Source organism: Natrix helvetica (genome assembly GCF_964273705.1).
Source record: "Natrix helvetica genome assembly, chromosome: 4".
NCBI classification, from domain to species: domain Eukaryota; kingdom Metazoa; phylum Chordata; class Lepidosauria; order Squamata; family Natricidae; genus Natrix; species Natrix helvetica.
The window spans coordinates 8843087-8868906 of NC_138550.1; the positions used below are offsets into that span (position 1 = coordinate 8843087).

The 25820-nt window shown below is 43.4% G+C and overlaps 1 protein-coding gene across 1 annotated transcript in view; it reads left to right on the forward strand.

Moving 5' to 3' along the window:
* The window catches only part of TMEM135 (transmembrane protein 135), a 172329-nt gene that overhangs the window by 86887 nt on the left and 59622 nt on the right, over nucleotides 1-25820 (forward strand). Inside the window, exon 6 of the mRNA XM_081950357.1 lies at nucleotides 24572-24618. Within this exon, the coding sequence (XP_081806483.1) occupies nucleotides 24572-24618 (47 nt within the window). The remainder of the gene's footprint in view (nucleotides 1-24571; nucleotides 24619-25820) is intronic.

Consider the following 25820-nt stretch of genomic DNA (forward strand, 5'->3'; position numbering starts at 1 on the left):
AGTTAAAGTAAGAGAAATGTGTTTCCTGTTCCTCTATTGTCACATTTCACCCTGTAACTCATGTTCTCTGTCTTGCTAAAATACAGAATAATACTATTATGCAATTATAATTGTAATGCACTCTTCTTCACATTAAAAGTAATAGCTTTAATTATTCTTTTGGGAAACAAAGATTTATAGTTCTTCCTAATATCTGGACCACTGCCAATGTGCCTTTTCTTTTAATGTGGATTCAACAAAATTATTCTTCCCAAATTTTCATTTCCCACAAGACATTATCTTGGCTTTTGTTTTTTAAAATAATTATTTCCATTCTGAAGGCTTGCAAAGTGCAATCCCTGGATGTGAAAAGTTAATTGTTCTGAGGCTTCATAAATCCTGGGAGTTAATTTTATCACATGGTGACAGCTAACGTCAGCTGTCCATTATGAAGTTTCCTGTCATGGGAAATGTGAGGGGTATTTTAAGTTTGTGCTAACTCTGCATTTTGGGATGTCCCTCAGTCTTCCTATACGTTCTCAGGAAGCTGCTACTTAAACAAAAAGTCTGTGGACTTCATGGCTTGGTACAAGAATTTGGTTTATTTGCAAGCTTGCATAAAATGTGTTTGGTGTTACAGGTAGTCCTCAACCTACGACCACAATTGAGCCCAAAACTTAGGTTGCTAAGTGAGAAATTGGTTAAGTGAATTTTACCTCATTTACCACATTTATTAAGTAAATCATTTCAGTTGTTAAATTAATGACACAGTGGTTAAGTGAATCATGCTTCCCTGTTAATTTTGCTGGTTAGAAGGTCGCAAAAGTTGATCACATGATTGCAGGACCCTGCAACCGTCATAAATCTGAGTTAAGTTGTCAAGCATTTGAATGTAAATCACGTGACCGTGGGGATGCTGCAGTGGTCCTAAGGTTGGAAAACGGTCATAAGTCATTTTTTTCACTGCCGGTGTAAATCTCAATGGTCACTAAGTGAACTGTTGTAAGTCGAGGACTACCTGTATTTGTATGTTTAGGAGTGAAAAAACCCCCCACTTATGACCAGTGATGGAAGATCTATAGATTTGCCAATAGTCGGAAATGGCAGCCGTTCTTTGTTACTTACAGATTTATTTATTTAGCATATGGCATATTGTACTAGCATTATATATTAACATTAGCTGGATACCTGTGCTTCACAACAAAACTATGTGTCCGGGCTATGCAGGAGAAATTTGGTTCACAATCCAATCTGTTGGCTCAGTGGTGGTTGGTGATTGAAACACATAAGGGAATATGGCTCCTACCGTCTTGATTCTGGAAGCAGTTCCATAGGTGGAAGGCGTAGACATTTTGGTGAGGTACCAATGTTTAGTACTGTAAGGAGCCCCAGACGCTCCTGAGTGAAGGAGTGGAACATCTGCCAGTTTGAGCTGAGGTAACGGAATGTGAGGCAACTGGCAGTTGGAACAGAGTACTTTTCAGGTGGGGAGGGGGAGTAGAACTCCTTAGCATCAGAGTGTGTTAATTATTGTATAAGAAATACTAATGATCTAATGATCATTTTGAAAAATCCTTTCTTAGCGAGCATCTAGAAGCCAAGAGGAACATACATGCCAACTTTCAAGTTTATAGGCTTTACGGTTCTGGAGATTTTGTGATGAGTGGGTGGCATTTGGCTTTTATATATATATATATATCACCTAGATTGGTAAAACACAATAAAATATAAAAGTTCAAAGGATCTATGTTCAATGTCTAGGCCAGGGTTGTGAAACTGGCAGCCCATAGGCCGGATGCGTCATGTGCAGGCCACGCCCACTCCAACTCTGTGAAGGGCAAAACATTGCGATACATCACGAGACAGCAATGTGACGCGGCGAGTTTGACACCCGTGGTCTAGGCCATCTAACCACTGAAGCACAGCATCGTTTATATTAAGATACTGGACCGGTACATGCTCTCAGGTTACGATCATGATGTGATCTACAGTTTGACTTGGGACCCCGCAGTGACTCTGAGGGGAGGATACTGTGCCCCATTTCTACAAAGAGCCCTGGCAGATGCTGTATGAGGAGCGAATCCTAATCAGTATTGTCCATTGCTGACGCGGTAGCTCAAACCCTGTCCCCTTTTTTGTAGGGTCATTTACATGTCTGTCAACGTCTGGGCGTTCAGAGACCCATTTGGCTTGCCGTTGGGAATCGATGTTAAAATTGTTGGCCAATATTACTTTGACTAACGGCATCTCAGAACAGAGTAATAGAGTTGGAAGGCACCTGGAGGTCTTCTAGTCCAACCTCCTTATACCATTTCAGACAAATGGTTGTCTAATCTCCTTAAAAACCTCCAGTGATGGAGCACCTACAACTTCTGTAGGCAAGTTGTTCCACTGATTAATTGTTCTAGTTGTCAGGAAATTTCTCCTTCGTTCTAAGTTGCTTCTCTCCTTCATTAGTTTCCATCCGTTGCTTCTTGTCCTGGAGAATAGGTTGACTCCACCCCCCTCTTCTCTGTGACAGCCCCTCAGATATCAAAAGACTGCTATCATATCACCCATAGGCCTCCTTTTCATTCAACTAGACATACCCCTGTCCTGCAATGGTTCGTCATATGTTTTAGCCTCCAGTCCCCTAATCATCTCATATGCTGGGATTATAGTGTTCGAATGTACTGTGTGGTACACAACAATTGAAGCTTTGGAGAAAGTGAATGGTCTTCAGTGGAGGGGTCTCCCCCCCCCCCCCCGCAAGCCAAAAAAGAAACAAGCCTTTTGAATCAAAGTCTGTTGAATTAATATAAATCTCACCAGGAGTTGGGCTTTTAAAAGCAGTTGTGATTGACCTACTAAGCAGTGAAGGCTTCAGATCCATAGCCTGGTTTTCTGAAAACAAGTAGTATGTTTGTGTAAGTTAGTGCAATTATATTAAGTCAGAAGAAGGGCAAGCTCAATCAAGTTACTCACGGATGTTGTTGTTCCAGGCTCTAATTCTGAGGTCTAGTTACCATCCAAACAACTCCAACCTCTGTTCTTGTGGTTTGTGATGTCATTGGGACCCTTTGATGGAAATGTACGCTTCACTTGTTGTTATCCTGCAGTGGGAGATTTTATTACATCGTTTATTACCACAATGAAAGGGAGAAAATGTAGCTTCATTTCTTATTCTCTGATTTTCATCTGCTTCCTCTCTTCCTAATATTAATTTAGCATTAATCGCCTAGCAAACTAGAACTAGTTATTGACTGCTCCGCTGTTAATTGCTTTTCCTTCCCTCCACCTCTCCACTCGCTGAATTCGGAGTTACAGGAAATGTTTCACTGCCTACTGCCAGGGCACGAACGTGAGTTATGGCGCTACATTAAAGAATTACTTTAGGGTGTATTTAAATATTTTCTCCCGTTACTTGGAAGGATGGGCAAGTTCTTAAGCAAGCAGGTGGCACAGCGGAAATTCAGCTGCTGTTGCTAGTTGATTTTACATGCAGTATACAGTATTTGAGGGACGTGGTGGCTCAGTGGCTAAGACGCTGAGCTTGTCGATCAGAAAGGTCGGCAGTTTGGTGGTTTGAATCCTTAGTGCCACGTAATGGAGTGAGCTCCGGCTACTTGTCCCAGCTTCTGCCAACCTAGCAGCTCGAAAGCATGTAAAAATGCAAGTAGAAAAATAGGGACTGCCTTTGGTGGGAAGGAAACAGCGTTCTATGCGGCTTCAGTGTTTAGTCATGCCAGCCGCATGACCATAGAGACGTCTTCGGACAGTGCTGGCTCTTCGGCTTTGAAACGGAGATGACAACTGCCCCCTAGAGTTGGGAACGACTAACACTTATGTGCGAGGGGAACCTTTACCTTTACCGTACACATATATGAGTTAATGCATGTGACTTTGGTTATGAGTTTCAAGGCTGTTGAATGCACAGTAGTTACTTATTTTCAATGTATACAGCACTCGATGTTAGGTCTATAAAATAGTGTATTTTATTTTCTGGTAGGATCACAATGAAAAATATTTACCAAGCTTGCTCTATTTCCAGAGTGCTTAGAGAGAGCTTTTCCCTCTTGATCTGTGTGCCCTTAAGATGTCATTTGAAAAACGAACTTGCGCTTGAGTGCAGCCAAAACAACAAGAAAGCTTTTTCGTCATTCTGCGGTTATTTATTCTTTCTGTTTGTCTTTATCTGGATCAAGAGAAGCAAACATATCGGCTTTAAGAATTGTCAAGTTGAATTGTATTCATAAAAAAATTGATTTAGTACCTAAACCTGTATGTTTATGTAAGGTTAGCGAACCATAAAATCTAGGGATTTAATCAGATGTTTGCTTCTCCCGCCCTTCTCTAATGACAGGTGTTTTTCATTTTGGCTCAGTTGTGTTCTCTAATTGCCAGTTCTAATAATTTCACTGTGATCAGACAACATTGCTTTAACAAGAATCTACATAATCTCTTGTTTAATATCATGTATTAGTCATCCTTTTGATCTTATCTCTTTGCCGTTCACTTGGGGCCTGTTGGCAGATATGCTCAAGGGTATCTTAACAGCTGTGGTGGTGTAGGTGTAGTGGGCTTGGCTGGGAGCCCAATCTATGCTTGACAAATTGTTTTATTCCTTTCCCATAAAACATGCGAATTCAGGAGGCCAAGCAATCATGGATTCCTATTAAATTACTTTGGGCCTGGAAAGCGATGACAAATATTTACCAGAGTGCATTACGTTTCAGAAAGCTTAGGGCCCGCATTTGAGATATTCCTTTATCAACACCCATCTAGTATTCAGGTGTCAATCCTTGGAGTGAAAAATAATTTATACTGTACACAGTACCTAAGCTTAATTAAGCTACGGAGATATAAGAACAATTTCTTTGATCTCAGAAGTAATCAAGCTTAGTAGTCAACCCATAGGGCTAACAAAAACCCATCCTTTTCTGGTATTTGTGCAATATAATTTCTCTATATCCCCCCCCCCCTTGAAAAACCCACATCATGCTATTTTGCCTCATCTATGAGGGGAAAGCATGGCACCCAGAATTAAATCAAAGTTTAAGACATAACTTTCATCAGAGTTCCAATTTAATAAGAGAGACATGTTGGTACAATCTGTGGAAACCCGAATCTGAAAGCTTCCTGGGTTTCCACCCAGTTGAAAGTTCATGATCTTGTCCCCACACCCACAAGTCCATCACATGGTCCAATCTTCCTCTGCCGCTGACATTTCCACCCATCTAGTTCCAGTCAGGTGCGGAGGTGTGGAGACAAAGGATGACCTTGGGCTTCTAGAAAGGAATGTTTTATTTTGACAACAACACATTCTACTCCTTACTATCCCCTCTCCCAATTCCCCACTAATGAAACAGCATAGTAAAGAAAGAGAGAGAGAGTGTGTGTGGCGGGCCAAAGATCCTAAAAGGAATATGACTGCAGGCCTGACAGGCACTTGGTCAGAATCCATGAACTTCATGAGGAATGGGTTTTCTTTTGATGACTATCCCAGCAGCTTCATTTCTGGCAAGGGGTTGCCAGAAGAATATCTCCAAAACTTTGAACTAGGCTGAGAAGTTGGCTAGCACTTGTGGAGGGATTACAAAGTAAGTTTCATTGTAAGTCTGATGGGAGTTTGCCTTCTCATTTTGGGCAATCTAGATTCTCTGGACATGGGAATGTCACATGTAAAGAATGTTACAATAGTCCAACAAATCCTGGCCGACTGTTACCAAGGCATCTTGGCCCAAAGATTGCTGAAATTCTGTTGGACTGCTCTAATGAGCCCTATCTGGATTTATCTTGGGAGTTGACCTGGAAGCTACAGCAGATACGAAATGCAGCATGCAGACTTCTATAGTACTTAGAGTGCAGCACTGGAATATAGCATGTATGGATCTGGTGGTCCCATCATCAAAAGAGGACCTGTTGCAGATTCTCTTTCCTCATGAGGTTCTTGAGATATAGAACAGATGGAACCCCTTTTCAATGGTGGCCCCTGCTTTGTGGAATACTAAAGATCATCCTAAAGAAACTCATTACCCCAGTTTTTGTTGTGGCCCGCCAGTGGCAGCAGATTCGGACAATGGGGAGGTTGGGGAGGAACATAGGCCAGTCCTGGAGTCTGGGAAAGGCTCTGATGAGGGCTCTGTGTCAGAGGCAGAGAGGGAGCCAGAGCCGTATGCCAGTTATCAACTGCCTTCGGAGTCAGACATCAGTGAGGCAGACAAACAGCTGGAGCCTGTTCCCAGTGTGTGCATGCGCAGAGTTGCCAGGCGAAGGGAACAGCTAAAGAACAGAGGCCACAGGTGGACGATGAATGGCCTCTCCCAGAGGAAATAAAAGAGGAGCAAAAGGGGAGTGGAGTTTGCAAGGAGACAATTAGTTTGCTTAATTGGTTCGTGACTCTACGAGACTCCGTGCCTAGTTTTGCAGATATCGGCCTGGCAGCTCTCCAAGTCAGATAAGGTCTGTGACTGTAAATCCTCCCTCGAAAGACTTTGCTGGATGTGAATGAACAGAATTCACAGTAAATTAATAAAGGGTTTATTTTGTTGGAACAAGGAGTTTGCTTCATGCTCTTGGAAAGCCTTGGTCATAACAGTTTTGCTGGAGTCTCATGAGCAGATGAAATCAGTCTTATGCCATCTTATTTGGCCCTTAGTTTGGTTTTTTTAATGGGTGCCTATGATGCCTATTGTTGATGGTTTTTATGATGATATTTTAGTGTGCGTAGTGTTTTTTTTTAAACTAAAATGCTTGTAGTGGAGTGGGCTATAAACATCGCAGAATAAATATTGGTACACCACTTGTTCCACATGGCCTCTAAATGATTTACAGGAATACTTATAAAATCCACTAAGCCATTAAAACCTATTTTCCCAAATCCATCACTGTCCCACACAGCTCCCCAATTAATCCAGACAAAACTAACAAATAACTCTGTTAAATTTGCGTAGCATCTTCTGATTACAAAACCGCACATAGAATTTTCTATGGATTGATCAATACATTAGAAGAGAAACTCATTACTCCCAATGACCTTGGTGCGTCTAAAACGCTCGGCTAATTCCAGCAGAATGATGTTTCTGTTGTGGCAGAGCTGGCAGCAGACTCAGACAGTGAGGAGATTGAGGAGGAACATGCGCTAGACCCGGAGTCTGGGGAAGGCTCTGAAGAGGGCTCTGCGTCAGAGGCAGAGTTGAGGTGAGAGCCACCTGATAGTTATCAGCTGCTTTTGGAGTCGGAGATCAGAAGAACAGCTGGAGCCTGTTCCCAGTGTGCACATACGCAGAACTGCCAGGAGAAGGGAACAGTTAAGGAACAAGGGCCGACTCGGGAGTAAAAGCATAGTGAATAGCCCCTCCCATAGGGAATAAAGAGGAGCGAAAGGGGAGTGGAGTTTGCAGGAGACAATTAGTTCACTTAATTAGTGTGAAGATTTGTTTGTGCCTTCTCAGAGATTCCTTGCCAAGTATTTTCTTGTACAGCCCTGCATTTGGAAGATATCGGCCTGGCAGCTCTCCAAGCCTGATAAGATCTGTGGTTGTAAATTCACCCTTGAAAGACTGTTTGCCGGGACTTTGCTGGAGGCGAATGAGAGAAATTCACATTAGCTTAATAGAAAGGGGTTTTGTCAGGACAAGGAGTTTCATCATTTAGCCATTATCCACTGCAGGATGAAGGCCTCTTCCTCATGTCTCCAACCCATACGGTCTTGAGCTTTCTTTTGCCAATTGGGCCCAAAATACTCGCTGAATGTCGTCTCTTTGTTTTTAGGCCTCTTTTATGGACGCTTTTTTCAAGTAGAATCCATTCTATGACCGCCTTGGTCCGCCTGCCACCAGTTCTTCTTGCTATACGAGCAGCCCGTTCTCTTGATGACATCTTATATTTTTCTTTATTCTCTAATGATGACGTTGAATGGCAACAAGTATAATATTCGTTCTTGCAGATAGGTCAGGAAAAAAGAATGAAACACGTAACTACAGAATTAGTGAGACCTTGCTGATGGCAGTACATGTGAGAAGTATCTGGACTACTTCCTGAGCATGAGTAAACGGAGTGATGCAGCTGTTCAAAAATCATATAAAAACCATTGTTTCCTGATAATGTGAGGAGATGGATATCTAAAAGATTGTCATAGGCAACAGGAGGCAGACCTGTTCTCTAAGACCAGGATAAGGATCAGTGGGTTGGAATTAAAACAAAGAAGATTTAGGTGAGGGATGTCAAACTCGATTTCATTGAGGGACACATCAGAGTTGTGTTTGACCTTGGGGAGGGGGCTGGGGGGACCTAGTAAGTGGGGGCGTGGCCAGCTCAATGGCATTAATGTTGGGGGCTCCTGTGGCGGTCTGAATGCTCTGCCCACAAAAATGGGCTTCCGAGCTCCGTTTCAGCTGCAACGGCCACCTGCAACCCTCTGCCAGTGAAAACAGAGTTTGGAAGAGCCATCTGTGGCCCTCGCAAATTCCGTTTTCAGCTGCGATGACCTCCTTGCAACCCTCTGCCAGCAAAAATGGAACTTGAGAGGGCCACACGCAGCCCTCCCAGGCTTTGTTTTCGCTGGCAGAGGCACTGTGGCTAGGTCCTTCACAGTTTCCAGGGCGGTCTCATGGGCCGGATCTAAGCACCCCGTGGGCCGGATCTGGCCCCCGGGCCTTGATTTAGGCTAACTGTTAGGTAGAATTTTCTGAAGTCAGAACTGCTAAGCAGTAGAATAGGCTGCTAAAATAGTGGTTGATTTTCACACAGGAAGCTTTCAAATTGGGATTGGATAGCTTCCAATTCCTACTTTGCATTTCTAATTTAGTCTGGGTTTCAGGACAAAATTCACTTAGCAGAGTATTTTTGTCTTCCAACTTCTTGCCATGTTTTTTTTAAAAAAAGAAATTAAGCAATTTTAGAAATGTTCAGCTGAAGGTCAAGCTACCCTTTCATGCAAAGGTCAAGAGGCGGCAGTGAATTGTCTCTTGAGTATCTCCTTTCCCTCAGCATGCTATGGAACAGTATGAGAAATTCTGGACAGCAGCCTGCCTGTTGATCTTAAGAAGTCCAAAGAAGCTTCACAATTCTTACAGGGCAAGTGCTCGCTAACTACTGGCAACAGACACACAAAACATTCGATAGAATTCTCCAGCACTAAAAGAGCTACCCGATAGTTGAGAAGATGCTAAAGGGAAAAGAATTTTGACTTGCGTGCAAATATGTTTCACAAGGGTATTTCTTTTCAGCGCTTTGAAAGTGAAGCTGACTAGAAGACCTCCAAGGTCCCTTCCAACTCTGTTATTTTCTTCTATTCCTATTCTACCCCATCCCATCCCATTCCTTCCCTATCCCTTTCCCATTCCATTCTTTGTTTTGCCTTGAAAATACTTTGCTTCTCTTCCAAGAAACTTCTTCAGTTGTCTTTGAGCTTAAGAAACTTCTTGGGAGGACAAGCGAAACATTTTCAAGGAAAAACAAAAGTCCAGTTGCCTTTTGAAAAAGCACCTTTGGGACAACCATGACCTGGAGGACTGGGAATCTCCATAAACAATGGTTTAACAAAGGTTTTTAGTGTGTTACCTGAATGTCACAGAGGTGAGAACTACACGAATGGGGATAATATTGTTCCATAGGACAAGCACTACAACAGAGTAAGCATGTTTCCTGTCTCATATATGATACTGTTTAATCAGTGGAACTGGAGTGCATCCACTTTGCTAGATCATACTAGTCAGGCATTTTAAAAAAGCATCTCAATAAGGTCAGACCGAATTGCCTTTCAAATATATGGAGATTGGTCTCCAGAATTCTCAGCAAAAGTTCATTCCGGTTGTGGAATTCTGTAACGCGAATTCCACGCATGTCTGTCTGAGGAATTCTGTGAGTCGAAGTCCACAAGCCTTAAAAGTTGCCAAGGTCGGAGACCCCTGATGTAAAGAGTGTTGAGACTGGGGGATGTGTGCCTGATAAGGAGTAGATAGTTTCCCTACTGTTTAGGTCTCTCCCTAAATCATCAATGCATTCCAGAGGATGGACCTTACAGTTTGGTACAGAGGAGCTTAGATATTTTGGCTTCCGGAACACATGTTGTCCTGTATTCTTTTTTTCCCCCTGACATTATTGTGACATCCTGACTGAAGAATTTGAGCGTTTCTAGAAAGAGCAATGAGAAAAAGGGAAGACTTATGGGTAGGATCAGGGGTGGGCTGCGGGGCGTTCACATGGGTTTGGGCGATCCTCTAGCTAGGATTATGCCCAGTTCTGTGAACCCCCAAATGCCACCGCTGGCTGGGGCCTCCTGCCCAACCCCTCCCGCATCGCCCCTCCCAGGAGTCTTCACGTGGCCAGGTAATCATGCCAGGTAAGTGCAGGGCCCATGCGGAGGCTCGGGGAGGTGGTGGTGGGGAGGAAATGGGCCTACCAGAGGTTCCGGAAGTCTGGAAGCTTTCCAGCCACCAGAGGGCCTCCTGAGCCTGGGGGAAGCAGTTTCCGCCCTTCCGGAGGCTCAAGGAAAGCCTCTGGAGCCTGGGGAGGGCGAAAAACAGGCCTACTGAAAGTTCCAGCTTCTGGAGGGTCTTCGGAGCACGGAGGAAGAAGTTTTTGCCCTCCCAGAGGCTCGAGGGAAGCCTCTGGAGCCTTGGGAGGGTGAAAAACGATCCTCCCCCACCATGGCGCAGAAAGCCGACTAGGCTACGCTTACCGTGGCCACGCCCACCCAGTAACAGGGCAGCAAACCATTGCTGCAATGTTTGAAGCCCACCCCTGCGTAGGGTATGGGAATAATGTCCCAAAGGAATTGCAGTTGCTTTGGGCAAAATTTGTAGACATTCTATTTTCCGTTTTGGTGTCTGGTGGAGAATCATTTCTAAAGTAATTAATTTTAAGAACAGGGGTTAGGGTAATCGTGCAGAAAATTGCATTTTTGGAACGTCACTACAAAGATCTCAAACCGTATGCAAGTATTATCCCCATGCAAAACCAGGCACACTGACACACTTTTGGAACAGCTGGTTCTCGAATAATTCTAAACCTCAAAATTCTAAACCACTCAATGAAGCTCCTTGGATGAAGCAAAGCTGCTTCTTCTTTCTCAAGAAAAAACACTCCAGTTGCCTTTTGAAAGGGCATGAAAAAGCACTTTTGGGACAACTATGACCTGGTTGATTGAGAATCTAAAGCTCATACCTTTTTTTTTTTTGCAAGTAGTTGAATCACAGAAAATTTATTATTAATGCTTGTTCATATGATACATCTTAAAGTGCAGATCTTAAAATTTCTGCAGTGGTTTGTCCCCTGCTTTGCATCTCCTACTTTACCTTTTTAAAACAGTATGAGTATATTTGCAGATTTCGCCTCGTTTTGTTGCTTGATTATAGAAGAAATTAAGCGTTTCTACGTTGGTTGTGCATGTAGAAGATTGGACACCGCTGTCTCTTCCTGCTTCTCAATTTTCATATCCAGTTTTGAAGTTTGTCTGGGCCTGTCAGCGATCTCTACAAAGCAGCTGTTCAGGGATAAAACCAGAGCAGCTGCATAATAATATGTAGGGGGGGGGGAATTAAACCCAACTCCAATAGCCTCATGTGCCCAGCAACTTAAAAGTGTTCAACTTCCTTCCCGTTAAGAGTTTTAAAAATGTGCAGTTGAAGTGAAATTGTTAACTATGAGCACATGATATTTAGTTCTGATTGATAATTATCAAAATTATGTGCCTAAATTTGTGGAAGAGCTGAAGAGTCAAATAGACTTTCATTTGGATATAATGTGTCTATGCAGAATCATAAATATGTGGTTTTGTTTATTGTACTTTAAATATTGTAATAGTTATCCCCAGGAAAATATATTTACCCATTAATTTAAACATTTTCAACTAGTTAAACGTATACCAATATTAATCTGGGAAAAACTTCCCAGATTAATATTGGTATAAGTATAATTAGTTGAAAATTATCATGAATTTATGGAGAAGAATAAATGGTGTTAAAATGTATATACTAGGAGCGATTCATATGTCTTAGATTCTTGAAAAAAATTGATACATCATTGAGCATCTTAGGTTGGATTAGGCAAAGTTCTTATCCATCTAAATTGTCACTTTCCTATCATTTTTATTTTTCTAGATTTTCAACTTTACCTTTAAGGCTATTTTTTATCTATTCGTGAAAACCATTCCCCCCCCCCCCCTCCAAAGGTTATGGGCAAAAATACAAAGTTATTACCTCATTCCTATTTTGCTTGTTAGGTCTTCTTTTGGACAAAAAATCAGTTATTTTTTCAGCATTAAAGGATGTAGAACATATTTGTAAGATTTGAGAATGGAAATATGAAGTTGATCTCTGTCCATATAAAAAGTCAACACTTTGGAATATTCCCAATTTAGAAGTAAATCTTTTGGTGAAGGAAGAAGAATGCAGGAAGAATGTGTACTGTCTAAATCTGATGAATAGTAGCTAATTGAATTAAGCATTTCTGAATGCTTCAATTTGGATTGATACATTGAACCTTCTGAAGATCCTAAATTACCTGCCCTGTTTCCCCCAAAATAAGACCTCCCCAGATAATAAGCCCAATTGGGCTTTTGAGCACATGCGCTAAAATAAGTCATCCCCCAAAATAAGCCCTCCCCGAAAATATTACAACACAGCAGCAGCCATGAGGTGACCAAGCTCGCCGCCTCCTGCATCTCAAAAATAATAAGAGCTCCCCCAAAATAAGGCCAAACACTTATTTCAGGGCTCAAAAGAAAATAAGACCCTGTCCTTATTTTCACTGGCAGCGGAAAACACGGTATTATATTGGAAAGTGTTTTGGAATTCTAAACCTATGATTTATTTATTGAGTATCATTAATTTATTTGTGTTTTACAAGAACCTTTAATGTATTGTTTTAATAAGTGTTATGTTTTCAAATATGTTAACCTTTGATTAGCCAGGGTATAATATAGTAACATTCATTCATATTGGATGTTATATCAGACACAGTTTAAAGTGAGATTAATTTACGAAAAATTTATTTTTCCTGTTGGACACCTCCGTGGATATTTAAGAAGGATTGGGGTTGAATCTTTTTGTGTTGAAGTATAATATAATTGACAGGAGTCAACACATGGATTGTCTTATCCTGGTCTCTTTAATACAATTTTGGGAAGATAAATAAGATTTAAAGAAGTTAATATTAAATCTTAGAATTGATCAAGTTATGAATGTTGGACTTAAGATGCTTGGGGTATAGTTAAATAGTGTTGCATTATTAAAAATATTATCACTGCAGTATTAAAACCCTAGATTGGGTTCACTCTTAAGTCTGTGAATTGGCTTTTTATTCATATTATAAAGAATGGTCAGTACGATCTTTGTGGTCAAATTTACTTTGAGGTTTAAAAATAAAGCAGTTTTTACATATTTTACATATTTCATCTCTTTTATTTATGATTTCTAAACAGTTCCTGGCGTCTTACATATTTATTGCAGTATCTATGTTTTTTCAATCTTTATTTATTTTTATCTTGTAGATCGCTTATCTTTTTAATATATTGAGCCTATAAAACAAAATTAAACGAATGAGAGTGGAAGCAGAACTAAAAATGGATGAAAAATCCATTTTCATCCATTTTTAGTTCTGCTTCCACTCTCATTCTTTTCCATGAACAAGCTTGCTTATGTATGAATCATATAGTACAAGAACTTCTGCTTCTTTAAGGAACATCTAGTGAAACAATCTAGGAAAAGCTAACCACAAAGATAACTTAAAAGTAGGCACCAATAGTTCAAAATTCTTCCATTCTTTCTATTGAATGATAGAGCTATTTACACAGCTGGAAGATCTCAAGGAGTTCTATTGCAGAAGACTCATTTTATTAGGTTTCAGACATCAATCAATTTTAAATGGGTCATGGCAAGGGGGAAAATGAAGTAAAATTCCAGTAGACCATTGGGTCATTTGCAGCTTTGGTTCCTGGTGAATACACAGTTACGATTGTATGCGATATAAAACATAATATGTAACCTTTTTAAAGGAGTGTTCTGCTGGATCAGACAAATGGCTCCTCTAGTGTAGAAATCTTTTCCAACAGTGATCGATCAGTTTACTAGGAGAAGCAGGAGAAGCAGAACACGAGTCCAAAAAACCCCCCACTCCTTTGTTCTTCAAACACGTATTTTTTTAGAATACATTTCGCTTTGTTTCATGATCACTTGGCTTCTTCCTTGCTGAAGCTAACTGAATCCTATCTGTATGTTTATATTTGGGTATTTTACTGAGGGATTCTCTAGATGTAAATAATCAAGAGTCTGAGCATTTTTACATTAGTTTTGTTTAATGTTTCAGGGCGTTTATTCTTAGGGGATCAGATGGAAACAGAACTGTAACTTTCCCACCACATAATAAGACGTTAGTTAAAAGTGAAGATTCCCCTTACACACATGTGTGCTAGTCATTCCTGACTCTAGGGGGCAGGGCTCATCTCCATTTCAAAGCCGAAGAGCCAGCGCTGTCCGGAGACGTCTCCGTGGTCATGTGACCGGCATGACTAAATGCCGAAGGCACACAGAACACTGTTACCTTCCCACTAAAGGTGGTTCCTATTTTTCTACTTGCATTTTTTAGTACTTTTGAACTGCTAGGTTGGCAGAAGCTGGGACAAGTAACGGGAGCTCACTCCATTACACGTTACTAGGGATTCGAACCTCCGAACTGCCAATCTTTCTGATTGACAAGCTCAGTGTCTTAGCCACTAAACTACCGCATCCTTTATATAATAAGACATTATATTCTTGCTATTGTATGGCAATTGTGTTTTGCTAATCCTATAAAAAAAAAGGGTTTTCAGTTTGACAGCAGTAAAAAGATGGAACAGAACAGAATAGCAGAGTTGGAAGGGACCTTGGGGGTCTTCTAGTCCAACCCCCTGCTCAAGCAAGAGGACCTTCAGACAAATGGCTGTCCAGTGTCTTCTTAAAAGCTTGCAGGGATGGATCACCCACAACTTCTGAAGGCAAGCCATTCTGCTGGTTAATTGTTCTCACTGTCAGGAAAGGTTTCCTCTGTTCATTGATGTCTAGGAGGCGGTGCTCATCTCCACTTCTTAACTGAGGCAGCCAAAGTGGTCCAAAGACAATTTCCAGGGTCAGGTGGCCAGCATGACTGTACACCAAAGGCGCATGGAATGCTGTTACCTTCCCACCAAAGTGGCACCTATTTATCTACTTGCATTTGTATGCTTTCAAACTGCTATGTGGGCAGGACGCTGGAGCAAGTAATGGGAGATCACCCCATTGTGCGTTGCTCGGGTCTTGAACCTGGGCTGTCAGCTTTCCAGATGACAAACGGTGTCTTTAACTGCTGAGCCATCCACCCACCTTGATAGCAGTATATTCAGCCTTCAACAAATATGCACAATGGAGGCCCAAGGATGAGAAAGCTTTGATCCTGATGAGGAAAACATTTCGCGAGGGAAGTTACCTCAGTAACGTAAAATGATGCAAATTAGTTTGGAAAAGTTAGGATTCTGAAAGGCATTTTTTGTTCACTTACTATTATTTATTTGAAAATAGATCAGACCTTATTGGTCAGTTGTGGATTAGAGCAGTTCCAAGATCATTTTCTGGTTCACCCAATTTCTTCTTTATTTATATAGGATCACAATAGCGTTCTTGACATACTCTATTTGTGCCACTCTCATCTTTCCTGCTCAATAGACATTTGAGGGATGCTTCTAACTCTAGTTTTTGTTGTTGCTATTGTTGCTGTTAATACTGTGTATTAAATTTGTATATCATTCACCTCCCAATGCCTTAGATTATGTAGGTAACAGTAAAGGAAGACACAGTCAAAAGCCACATTACTTAGAAGGTGGATTAAAAACAGGACCATGGAGAGCTCAGATTAAGATTATTTATCCAAATCTATTTTTTTCTGGGAACAGCTAGCTATAAGAGGATGTTGTCTCAGCAGAATCCAACTGAAACATTATGTATGCTGATAAAATCTACTGTAATTGGCACATTCTCTGAAGGAGCATTCAGGATAATCAAACAAGTACATATTTTCGAACAGATTTCAGATTTTTGGGGGGAGAAGAAAGCTTGGATATATCCACCTTATCGGATATCATATTGTATGTTTTCTAATGTTTCAAATTTCAAGTTGATGCATTTTAGTAATTACACATTTGTCATTTGTACACAATGTTATTACATAATAATTTATATATAGTGTATATGAAAGCCAAGTACCACTCACTCATCACAAAATCTCAAGAACCGTAAGGCCTACAAACTTGAAATTTGGTACTTATGTTCTTCTTGGCTTTTAGATGCTTGCTAAGAAAGGATTTTTCGAAATGACCATCAGATCATTAGTATTTCTTATACAGTAATTAACATGCTCTGATGCTAAGGAGTTCTACTCCCCCTCCCCACCTGAAAAGAATTCTGTTCCAACTGCCAGTTGCCTCATATTCCATCACCTCAGTTCAAACTGGCAGATGTTCCACTCCTTCACTCAGGAGTGGTCTGGGACTCTTTACAGTACTAAACGTCGGCACCTCACCAAAACATCTACGCCTTCCAACTATGAAACTGCTTCCGGACTCAAGGGAGTGATATTCCCTTATGTGTTTCAATCAACGACCACCACTAAGCCAACAGAGTGAACCGGATTTCTCCTGCATTGCCCGATCACATAGTTTCGCCACGAAGCATGGGTATCCAGTTAGTAGAGTATAAATTAAAGACAGGGGGAAAAGATTCCTAAGTTCTAAATTGGCACACACTTGTTGAGTCCAGTTATGCCTCCACATTCTTTCAGATTACCATGTATAACCCAAGGGGAAAGAGTGTTAGGATTTAAATTTGTAGAGAAAACTACAAAGCCCGATTTCTAACATAGTACGTGTCTTAGTATGTCAGATTCCTCTTCTATTTTCCCAGTCTCTGGAGGAAAGCTTTCCAGTTTTCTCCATCATTAAATGCAACTATATGATTATCACCATTTACCATCCCTTTACACTCTACAGTTTAAAGCTATCCCTCTGCCTTTGGAACATTTATGGTGATGTTCTTTTTTTCTAAATGTGAATAATGATGTTTTCCCAAAAAGTACAGTGGAACTAAAAAAAAAGAACAACAGAAATATTTTTAAATCACACATGCTGAATATATTTAGAAGTTAAGGGGCCTGTTTTAAAGTAATAGAGGAAGAGACTGCTTGCAGAAATAAAGGCAACAGGAAATAACAGGACAATGTGAAGGAAATAGATTCCCCCCCCCCACCTTCTCTCATAATACCAGAACATGGGAGTCGTTCAGTGAAATTAATTAGCACTTGATATGGACAGTAAGAAAAACACACATTTGAAAGGATCTAATGACCTTTTTGCCCCTGTTAAAAATATTTCAGATATGTTTGTCTAGTTATAGTGCCGTACAGCATCCTGAACAAGATGGGCCTATATTTTTAAGATACTTTCAGATAGAAATTCTAACATACAGTATATGAAGCTGGTTTTACGATAGAATTTTATAGAGTCCAGATGATGCTATTTTTATTTGTGTGATTTTATTTGTGTTTTTTAAATATACGTTTTCTTTCTGCGGGAACAAAATAGGTTTTAATAGAATTGCTTTTGATTATATCATACAACCTGGGATTGCCATATTTTTCGGTCAATAAGATGCACTCCCCTCTCCTTAAAGTGTCTGTATGACTTTAATAATAATAATAATAATAATAATAATAATAATAATAATAATAATAATAATAATAATAATAATAATAATAATAATTTAATGTGTTAGCCGCTCCCTCTCCACAAGGGACTCGGGGCGGCGTACAATAAAAACATACATAAATACATATAAACATACACATACACACATACACATACATATACATACACGGAGGAGGTAACAATTACATATATCACAATAATAATAATAAAATTAACCATTAAAAATACCCCGAATAAAATTACAAATTTAAAAGGACTGTCAGGAGGAGAGGATAAACTACAGTTGAGCCAGGCCAGATAATTGAAAAAGGTGGGTCTTGAGCTTTACACGGAAGGAGCGGAGATCGGAAGTAATCCTGATGTCAAGGGGGAGGTCATTCTACAGGGCTGGGCCCATCACAGAGAAGGCCCTGCTCCTGGGCGTCGCTCCCCGACACTGTTTAGCGGACGACACCCGGAGAAGTCCCTCTCTGTGTGAGCGGATTGGTCGTAGGGATGTATGGGGCAGGATGCGATCCCGCAAGTAACTAGGTCCTGTGCCATGGAGCGCTTTGAAGATCGTAATCAAAACCTTGAAACGCACCCGGTAGACGACAGGAAGCCAGTGCAGCTCGCGCAGGAGAGGTGTTACATGGGAGTACCTAGTCCTCCCCATAATTACCCGCGCGGCCGCATTCTGGACCAACTGCAGTCTCCATGGTATCCTATTGCGCCGGCTGGAGGGGATGGGAGTCGGAGGCACCGTTTTACGGTGGTTCGGCTCCTACCTCTCCGGCCGGATGCAATATGTGTTGACTGGGGGGCAGAGGTCGACCCCGAGGCCACTCTCTTGTGGGGTGCCGCAGGGGTCGGTCCTCTCGCCCCTTTTGTTCAACGCATATGTGAAGCCGCTGGGTGAGATCATCCGTGGCTTTGGGGTTGAGTACCATCTGTACGCTGATGATACTCAGCTGTACATTTCAACCCCAAGCCACCCCAACGAGGCTGTCGAAGTGATGTCCCGGTGTTTGGAAGCCGTCGGGGTCTGGATGGGGGACAACAGACTCAAACTCAACCCCTCCAAGACTGAGTGGCTGTGGCTACCGGCACCTCGGTTCAGCCAGTTAATTCCATCACTGGCCATAGGGGGCGAGCAATTGCCCCCTGTGGAACGGGCGCGCAATTTGGGCGTCCTCCTAGATGCCCGGCTGTCAATGGATGATCATGTGGCAGCCGTGGCAAGGGGGGCGTTCCACCAGGTTTGCCTGGTGCGCCAATTGCGCCCCCTTCTGGACCGTGATGCCCTACGCACAGTCACTCATGCGCTGGTGACGTCTCGCCTGGACTACTGTAACGCTCTCTACATGGGGCTTCCCTTGGGACGCGCCCGAAGACTGCAGCTAGTCCAGAACGCAGCCGGGCGGGTAGTCATGGGGAGTACTAGGTACTCCCACGTAACACCTCTCCTGCGCGAGCTGCACTGGCTACCTGTGGTCTTTCGGGTGCGGTTCAAGGTTCTGATTACCATCTTTAAAGCGCTCCATGGCATAGGGCCTAGTTACCTGCGGGATCGCATCCTCCCGCACACATCCCTGCGGCCAATCCGCTCTCGCAGGGAGGGCCTTCTCCTGGTGCCGTCCACGAGGCAATGCCAACGGGCGACACCGAGGAGTAGGGCCTTCTCTGTGATGGGCCCAACCCTCTGGAATGACCTCCCCCCCGACATTAGAACCACTACTGACCTCCGCTCCTTCCGACAGAAACTGAAGACACACCTGTTCCGACTGGCTGGTTTGGCATAATTTACAACGTCTACCCCCCTGGCATATACTTTTTACTGGCTTTTAGAGGGATAGTGTATAAATTGTATGATATTTTAAATTTTTATATTGTTTACTTATTAGCTGTACAGTTTTGGCCTATTTTATCCTCCTCCTATGCATACATGTATTTTATTTGGTGTTTTTTAATACGGACTGTACACCGCCCCGAGTCCCTTTCGGGAGAGGGGGCGGTATATAAGTGCTAATAAATGAAATGAAAATGAAATCTCCGAGTGCATCTCAAGGGAAGCCCCATGTAGAGAGCATTGCAGTAGTCCAGGCGAGACGTCACCAGCGCATGGGTGACTGTGCGTAAGGCATCCCGGTCCAATAAGGGGCGCAATTGGCGCACCAGGCGAACCTGGTGGAACGCCCCCCTTGCCATGGCTGTTACATGGTCATCCATGGACAGCCGGGCATCCAGGAGGACGCCCAAATTGCGCGCCCGCTCCATGGGGGCCAGTTGCTCGCCCCCGATGGCCAGAGATGGAAGTAACTGGTTGAACCGGGGAGCCGGAAGCCACAGCCACTCCGTCTTGGAGGGGTTGAGTTTGAGTCGGTTGTCACCCATCCAGACCCGTACGGCTTCCAAGCACCGGGACATCATTTCGACGGCCTCGTTGGGGTGGTTCGGGGTGGAAATGTATAGCTGAGTGTCATCAGCATACAGATGGTATCCCACCCCAAAGCCACGGATGATCTCGCCCAGCGGTTTCATATATGTGTTGAACAGGAGTGGCGAGAGATCCGACCCCTGTGGCACCCCACAAGCGAGGGGGCTCAGGGTCGATCTCTGCTCCCCTGCCAACACACGTTGCGTCCGGCCGGAGAGGTAGGAGCCGAACCACCGTAAAACGGTGCCCCTAACTCCCAATCCCTCCAGCCGGCGCAACAGGATACCATGGTCGATGGTATCGAAAGCCGCCGAGAGATCTAATAGGACCAGGATAGAGGAACAACCCCTATCTCTGGCCCTCCAGAGATCATCAACCAACGCGACCAAGGCCGTCTCCGTGCTGTGCCCGGGTCGGAAGCCGGACTGGCGCGGGTCTAGATAATCATTCTCCTCCAGGTGACGTGGAAACTGTTGGGCCACCACACTCTCTACAACCTTCGCTAAGAAGGGAAGGTTGGAGACCGGACGATAATTAGCTAGCTCCGTTGGGTCCAGGGAAGGCTTCTTGAGTAAGGGTCTCACAACCGCCTCTTTCAAGGCGGCCGGCAGAGACCCCTCGCCCAACGAAGCATTCACTAAGCCCAGGAGCCAGTCGCGTGTAACCTCCCAGGATGCCAGTACAAGCCAGGAGGGGCACGGGTCCAATAAACATGTGGTAGGTTGCAGGCGTCCACGTAACCTGTCCAAATCCTCGATGGCAACCGAGTCAAACTCCTCCCAGAGTGGTCTCTCAAGACTCGCCTCGGACATCTCCACTAGACCACTGAAAGGGACCCATTCCCTCCGGATTTGAGCGATTTTATCCTGCAGATATTTCCCAAATTCCTCTGCCCTGCCCTGTAGGGGGGCTTCCCGCGGCCTCTGAAACAGAAGGGAGCGGGTCACCCGGAACAGGGCGGCAGGGCGGTTATCTGCGGACGCAATAAGAGCGGCACAATGTCGACGTTTGGCCGCTCTTAATGCCACAAGGTACGTCCTAAGGTAGGTTCGTACCTGTGTTCGGTGAAATTCGGAGCAGGAGGATCTCCAACGACTCTCTAGGCGTCTCTTGTGGAAAGTTGCTGAAGCCCCACCCACCTGCCGGCCCCATTTTTAGCCTCCACATGCCCCATTTTCGGCCTCTGTGCGCCCCATTTTTGGCCTCTCTACACCTCATTTTTGGCCTCTGTGCACCCCCTTTTTGGCCTCTGGGTCGCTGCTGCCGTTCACCACCACCATTCGCCACCAGTGGTAGGGATGTGCGGAGGCCGAAAACAGGACATGAGGAGGCGGCGATAGGTGGCGGCGATCCCCGCAGTCTGGAACTGCTGATCAGCGGTATTCCGGGAGGCTGATCCATCCACCAATCAGCTGCTCATGCTCAATCAGGCTGCACTAATGTGCTGAAGCTGACCAGGCTGTTTGCTGCAAGGACGCTAGCCAGATGAATACTGGATGGATGCTGGGAGGCAGAGGCAGATTATTTTTTCTTGTTTTCCTCCTCAAAAGCTAAGCACGTCTTATAGTCCGGAGCATCTTATAGTGCAAAAAATAAGGTACTTTGTGATTGTTGTAAGTAAGCAACAACTAATTCCAACCTTAGACTTGGAATTATTTGAAATATGGGTAAGGAAATCATACAATCATAAAAAGTTTTTTTTTTAAAGTCTTCTGAGTACTGTCTGTATAGCGTTACTCTTATAATTTGTTGGACTTCCATGTTTGAAAGCACGCAAATGCAAATAGATAAATAGATACCATTTCAGTGAGAAAGTAACAGAGTTCGGTGCATCTTTGGTGACGTCAGTGGTGGGATTCAAATTTTTTTTACTACTGTTTCTGTGGGTGTGGCTTGATGGGTGTGGCAGGGGAAGGATACTGTGAAATCTTCATTCCAACCCACTCCAGGGGAAGGATACTGCAAAATCCCCATTTCCTCCCGATCAGCTGGGACTCGGGAGGCAGTGAATAGATGGGGGGCAGGGCCAATCAGAGGTGGTATTTACTACCAGTTCTCCAGAACTGTGACAACCTGCTGACTACCACCTCTGTGGTGATGTATCACGATGCTGGCCACATGGCTATGGAAATAGCTTCGGACAGTGCTGGCTCCCTCGGCTAAGAAACAGAGATGAGCACCGGCCCCTGGAATCAAACGCGACTGGACAGTAGAAACTTTTACTTTTAACCAAGTTTCAAGCTAAGCAGCTATTGAATAACAAAGGCTTTTGGGGAGTTAGTAAACATTAAATGTTAATCCTATCAGCAATGGAGAAAGAATTTTTAAAATGTCATCTTTCTTTTTATGGACTATCAAAGTAGCACTAACGATTATAAACACATTTGTTTTAGAACAGCGATTAAAAATTAACACAAGTTAGTTTTCGCCTTTCAAGAAAGGTGAAAAGAGCTTACTGCGAACCCACAGTCTTTATTTAATCACATGCTCCCACGTTGACTGCTAATGACCAAAAAGTGCCTTGTGGCCATTTGAACCGTTGCCAACTTCACCCGCTGCTGAGATAAAATGAAATAATTAACTTGAACTGACGTGCTGAAACCTAAGCGTGTTAGTGTGCCTCTGCTGAAATTGTGCGAGGGCTTATGCGAGTAGGTAGCAATGGAATGTAACGGGGTTGTAAGGAGTGTTTATATGTGCAACTCAAGTCAGAGAGTGCTCACACTTTGGCCACGTCTGTGGACTCTTGCTAATTGTTGCTTAATCTGTAGTAAATCCAGTTACGAGCGCCATTGCAGTAGATGAATGGATGCAGGTGGGTAGGAGGGAGAATAGAAACAATTATAAATCTGCCACTTTATAATGCCTTACGACAGGAGTGTCAAACTTGATTTCATTGAGGGCCGCATCAGGGTTGTGTTTGACCTGGGTATGCGTGGCCAGCTCAGGCGTGGCCAGCTCGACATCACTCGTGTTCGGGGCACCTGTGGTGGCCCTGGCGGGGCTGGAGACATCCTCCTGCAGCTCTCTGCCAGCGAAAATGGAGCGAATTGCCCGAACTCCATTTTTGCTGGCAGAGGCACCATGGGCATTTGCTGTTTCCAGGGCAGCCCTGTGGGCCAGTTCCAAGTGCCCTGTGGGCTGGATCCGGCCCGCGGGCCTTGAGTTTGACACCCCTGCCTTATGGTAAGACCACACTTGGGATACTGCATCCACTTTTGGTCTCCACAATGTATAAAAAAGATGTTGAGACTCTGGAAAGAGTTCAGAGAAGAGCAACAAAGATACCAATAGCACTTAGACTTATATACCGCTTCACAGTGCTTTTACAGCCCTCTCTAAGCGGTTTACAGAGTCAGCTTATTGCCCACCCCCAACAATCTGGGTCCTCATTTTACCCACCGAGGAAGGATGGGGGGCTGAGTCAACCTTGAGCCTGGTGAGATTCGAACTGCTCAATTGCAGGAAGTCGGCAGACGTAGCCTGCAGTACTGCACTCTAACCACTGCACCACTTCAGCTTCTGACGATGATTAGGGAACTGGAGGCTAATACATATAAAGAACGGTGCTGGAATTGGATATGTCTAGTTTGAAATAAAGGACTACGGGTGACATGATGGCAGCCTTCCAATAAGGAAGTTTTAAAGAAGAGCCATTCGTTTGAAATGGTATAGGATTTCCTGCCTGAGCAGGGGTTTGGACTGGAAGACCTCCAAAGTTCCTTCCAACTCTGTTCTATTCTGTTGTAAGGCTTTTTTGGTTTTAATTCGTATTTATTGTACTACTTAATGATATAATTCTCTATTATATTTTTCATAAGTGTGTATTACAAGAACGTCATTCATGTTATAATACAATACAATAACAGAGTTGGAAGGGACCTTGGAGGTCTTCTAGTCCAACCCCCTGCTTACGCAGGAAAACTTATACTACTTCAGTCAAATGGTTATCCAATCTCTTCTTTGAAACTTCCAGTGTTGGAGCATTCACAACTTCTGGAGGCAAGTTGTTCCACTGGTTAATTGTTCTCACTGTCAGGAAATTTCTCCTCAGTTCTAAGTTGCTTCTCTCCTTGATTAGTTTCCACCCATTGCTTCTTGTTCTGCCCTATCTTTTATATACATTTCTACTTCGTTAATTTCCCCCCTTTTTTCAGTAAATCACATACGTATTTCTAGATGGCTTACACCCATAAAACAGCAAAATGTAACTCAACTGGCAATAATAGGCAATGCTTAGACAGAAACAAGTTGACTAACCCAGTGGCTTCCTTCTCATCCCCAAATATGTGGCTAAAATATGTGGCTAAAAAGAACCCCTATTCTTTGTAAATTTGTTATTGACACTTTTCACTGTAAAGTTCACTTTTTGTAATGTGTCTACGAGGTCTCTGAATTATTTAAAACTTCCTGAAATCTGATTTTGGTTTGGAAGTACTTATTGGGATTAGTTGTCTAAATAATGTTTTTCCCCCTTTTTATAGGTCCTTTTATTCTGTGTAACAGCGGCCCTGTTTATGTTCTTTTTCAGGTATGTTGCCAATACTTTTTCTTACTTTATGTTAAAAGTTTATTTGAAATGGAATGTGCTGTGCTTTTATATCTTCGCCCAAACAAAGAAGTTCTTATGCGGAAAGAAAAGAAAAAAATAAACTCCTGAATTATAGCTACATTTCATTGGAAATTTAATTTTCTTGGGATTATATTATATAACACCACGTGCGAAAAAGTTCAGGAAACGTTGGGAGAATGCCCAGTAAGGAGTTAGTTATTCATTTGCTTTTAAAACAATGAAATATCCATTGTGCAGGACCATTTCCTACTATTGCAGTTCCTTAGCCACTATTCCCAAGCTCCAAAACCACTTAAGGTTGTTAATTTTAACAGGACAGCCAAGGAACAAATGGGCTGAAGAAAGAAATATTGTGATGACATACCATGATAGATATTCATGTAATGATTTCCCCCCCCCCCCGGTCTTCCATTTAAGAGAGCGGCATTTTACAAAGGCGTTCTGTTTTTTTTTCCCTAACTGAATTCCTGCAAAAAAGTGAAAGTTCTAACCAGGGGTGGGTTCCGGATTCTGTTCCAACCAGTATGGTTGGAACGGCCCCGGCGTCACCCCCATGCTCGCGCACGTGCGTTGTAGCATCAAATGGCGCTTCCGCAAGCCTCTGCGACACTCCAGCTACTCAGCGGAGCATTGCGCAGGGGCTGTACGCGCCATGCGCATGCACGGGAGCGCCGACAGCTTTAAACCATGGGAAAGAGTGCAGGGGGTCCTCCAGAAAACCGTACCGGAATGGTACCCGGTGCTCCGTGCAGGCTCCGGTAAGCCCGTCCCTGGAGGTACCGCCTGCAACCCACCACTGGTTCTAATCCTGAGAATAAAATAATGAGAATTAGAATAATGACAGCCAGTTTGGTCTAGTGCAGGGGTCCCTAACTTGTGAACCACAGCCTACAACTGGTCCGTGGCCCGTTGGCCACTGGGCTGCATGACTGGCTGGCCAGCATACATGTTCACATATACACCCCATTCTTGCTAGCGTCACCATGAGTGTTGTACAGGCACTACCTATGTGGGTGCTGTGTGGGCACTACCGTCGCCCCAAGTGCTGCACAGACTCTACTGTTGCCACATGGGTGCTACCGTTGCTGCGCAAGTGGTACCGTCAGCACCCCGTTTGCATCGTGCCTGCACTCATGGCACCATTTGCACTTGCGCATGCA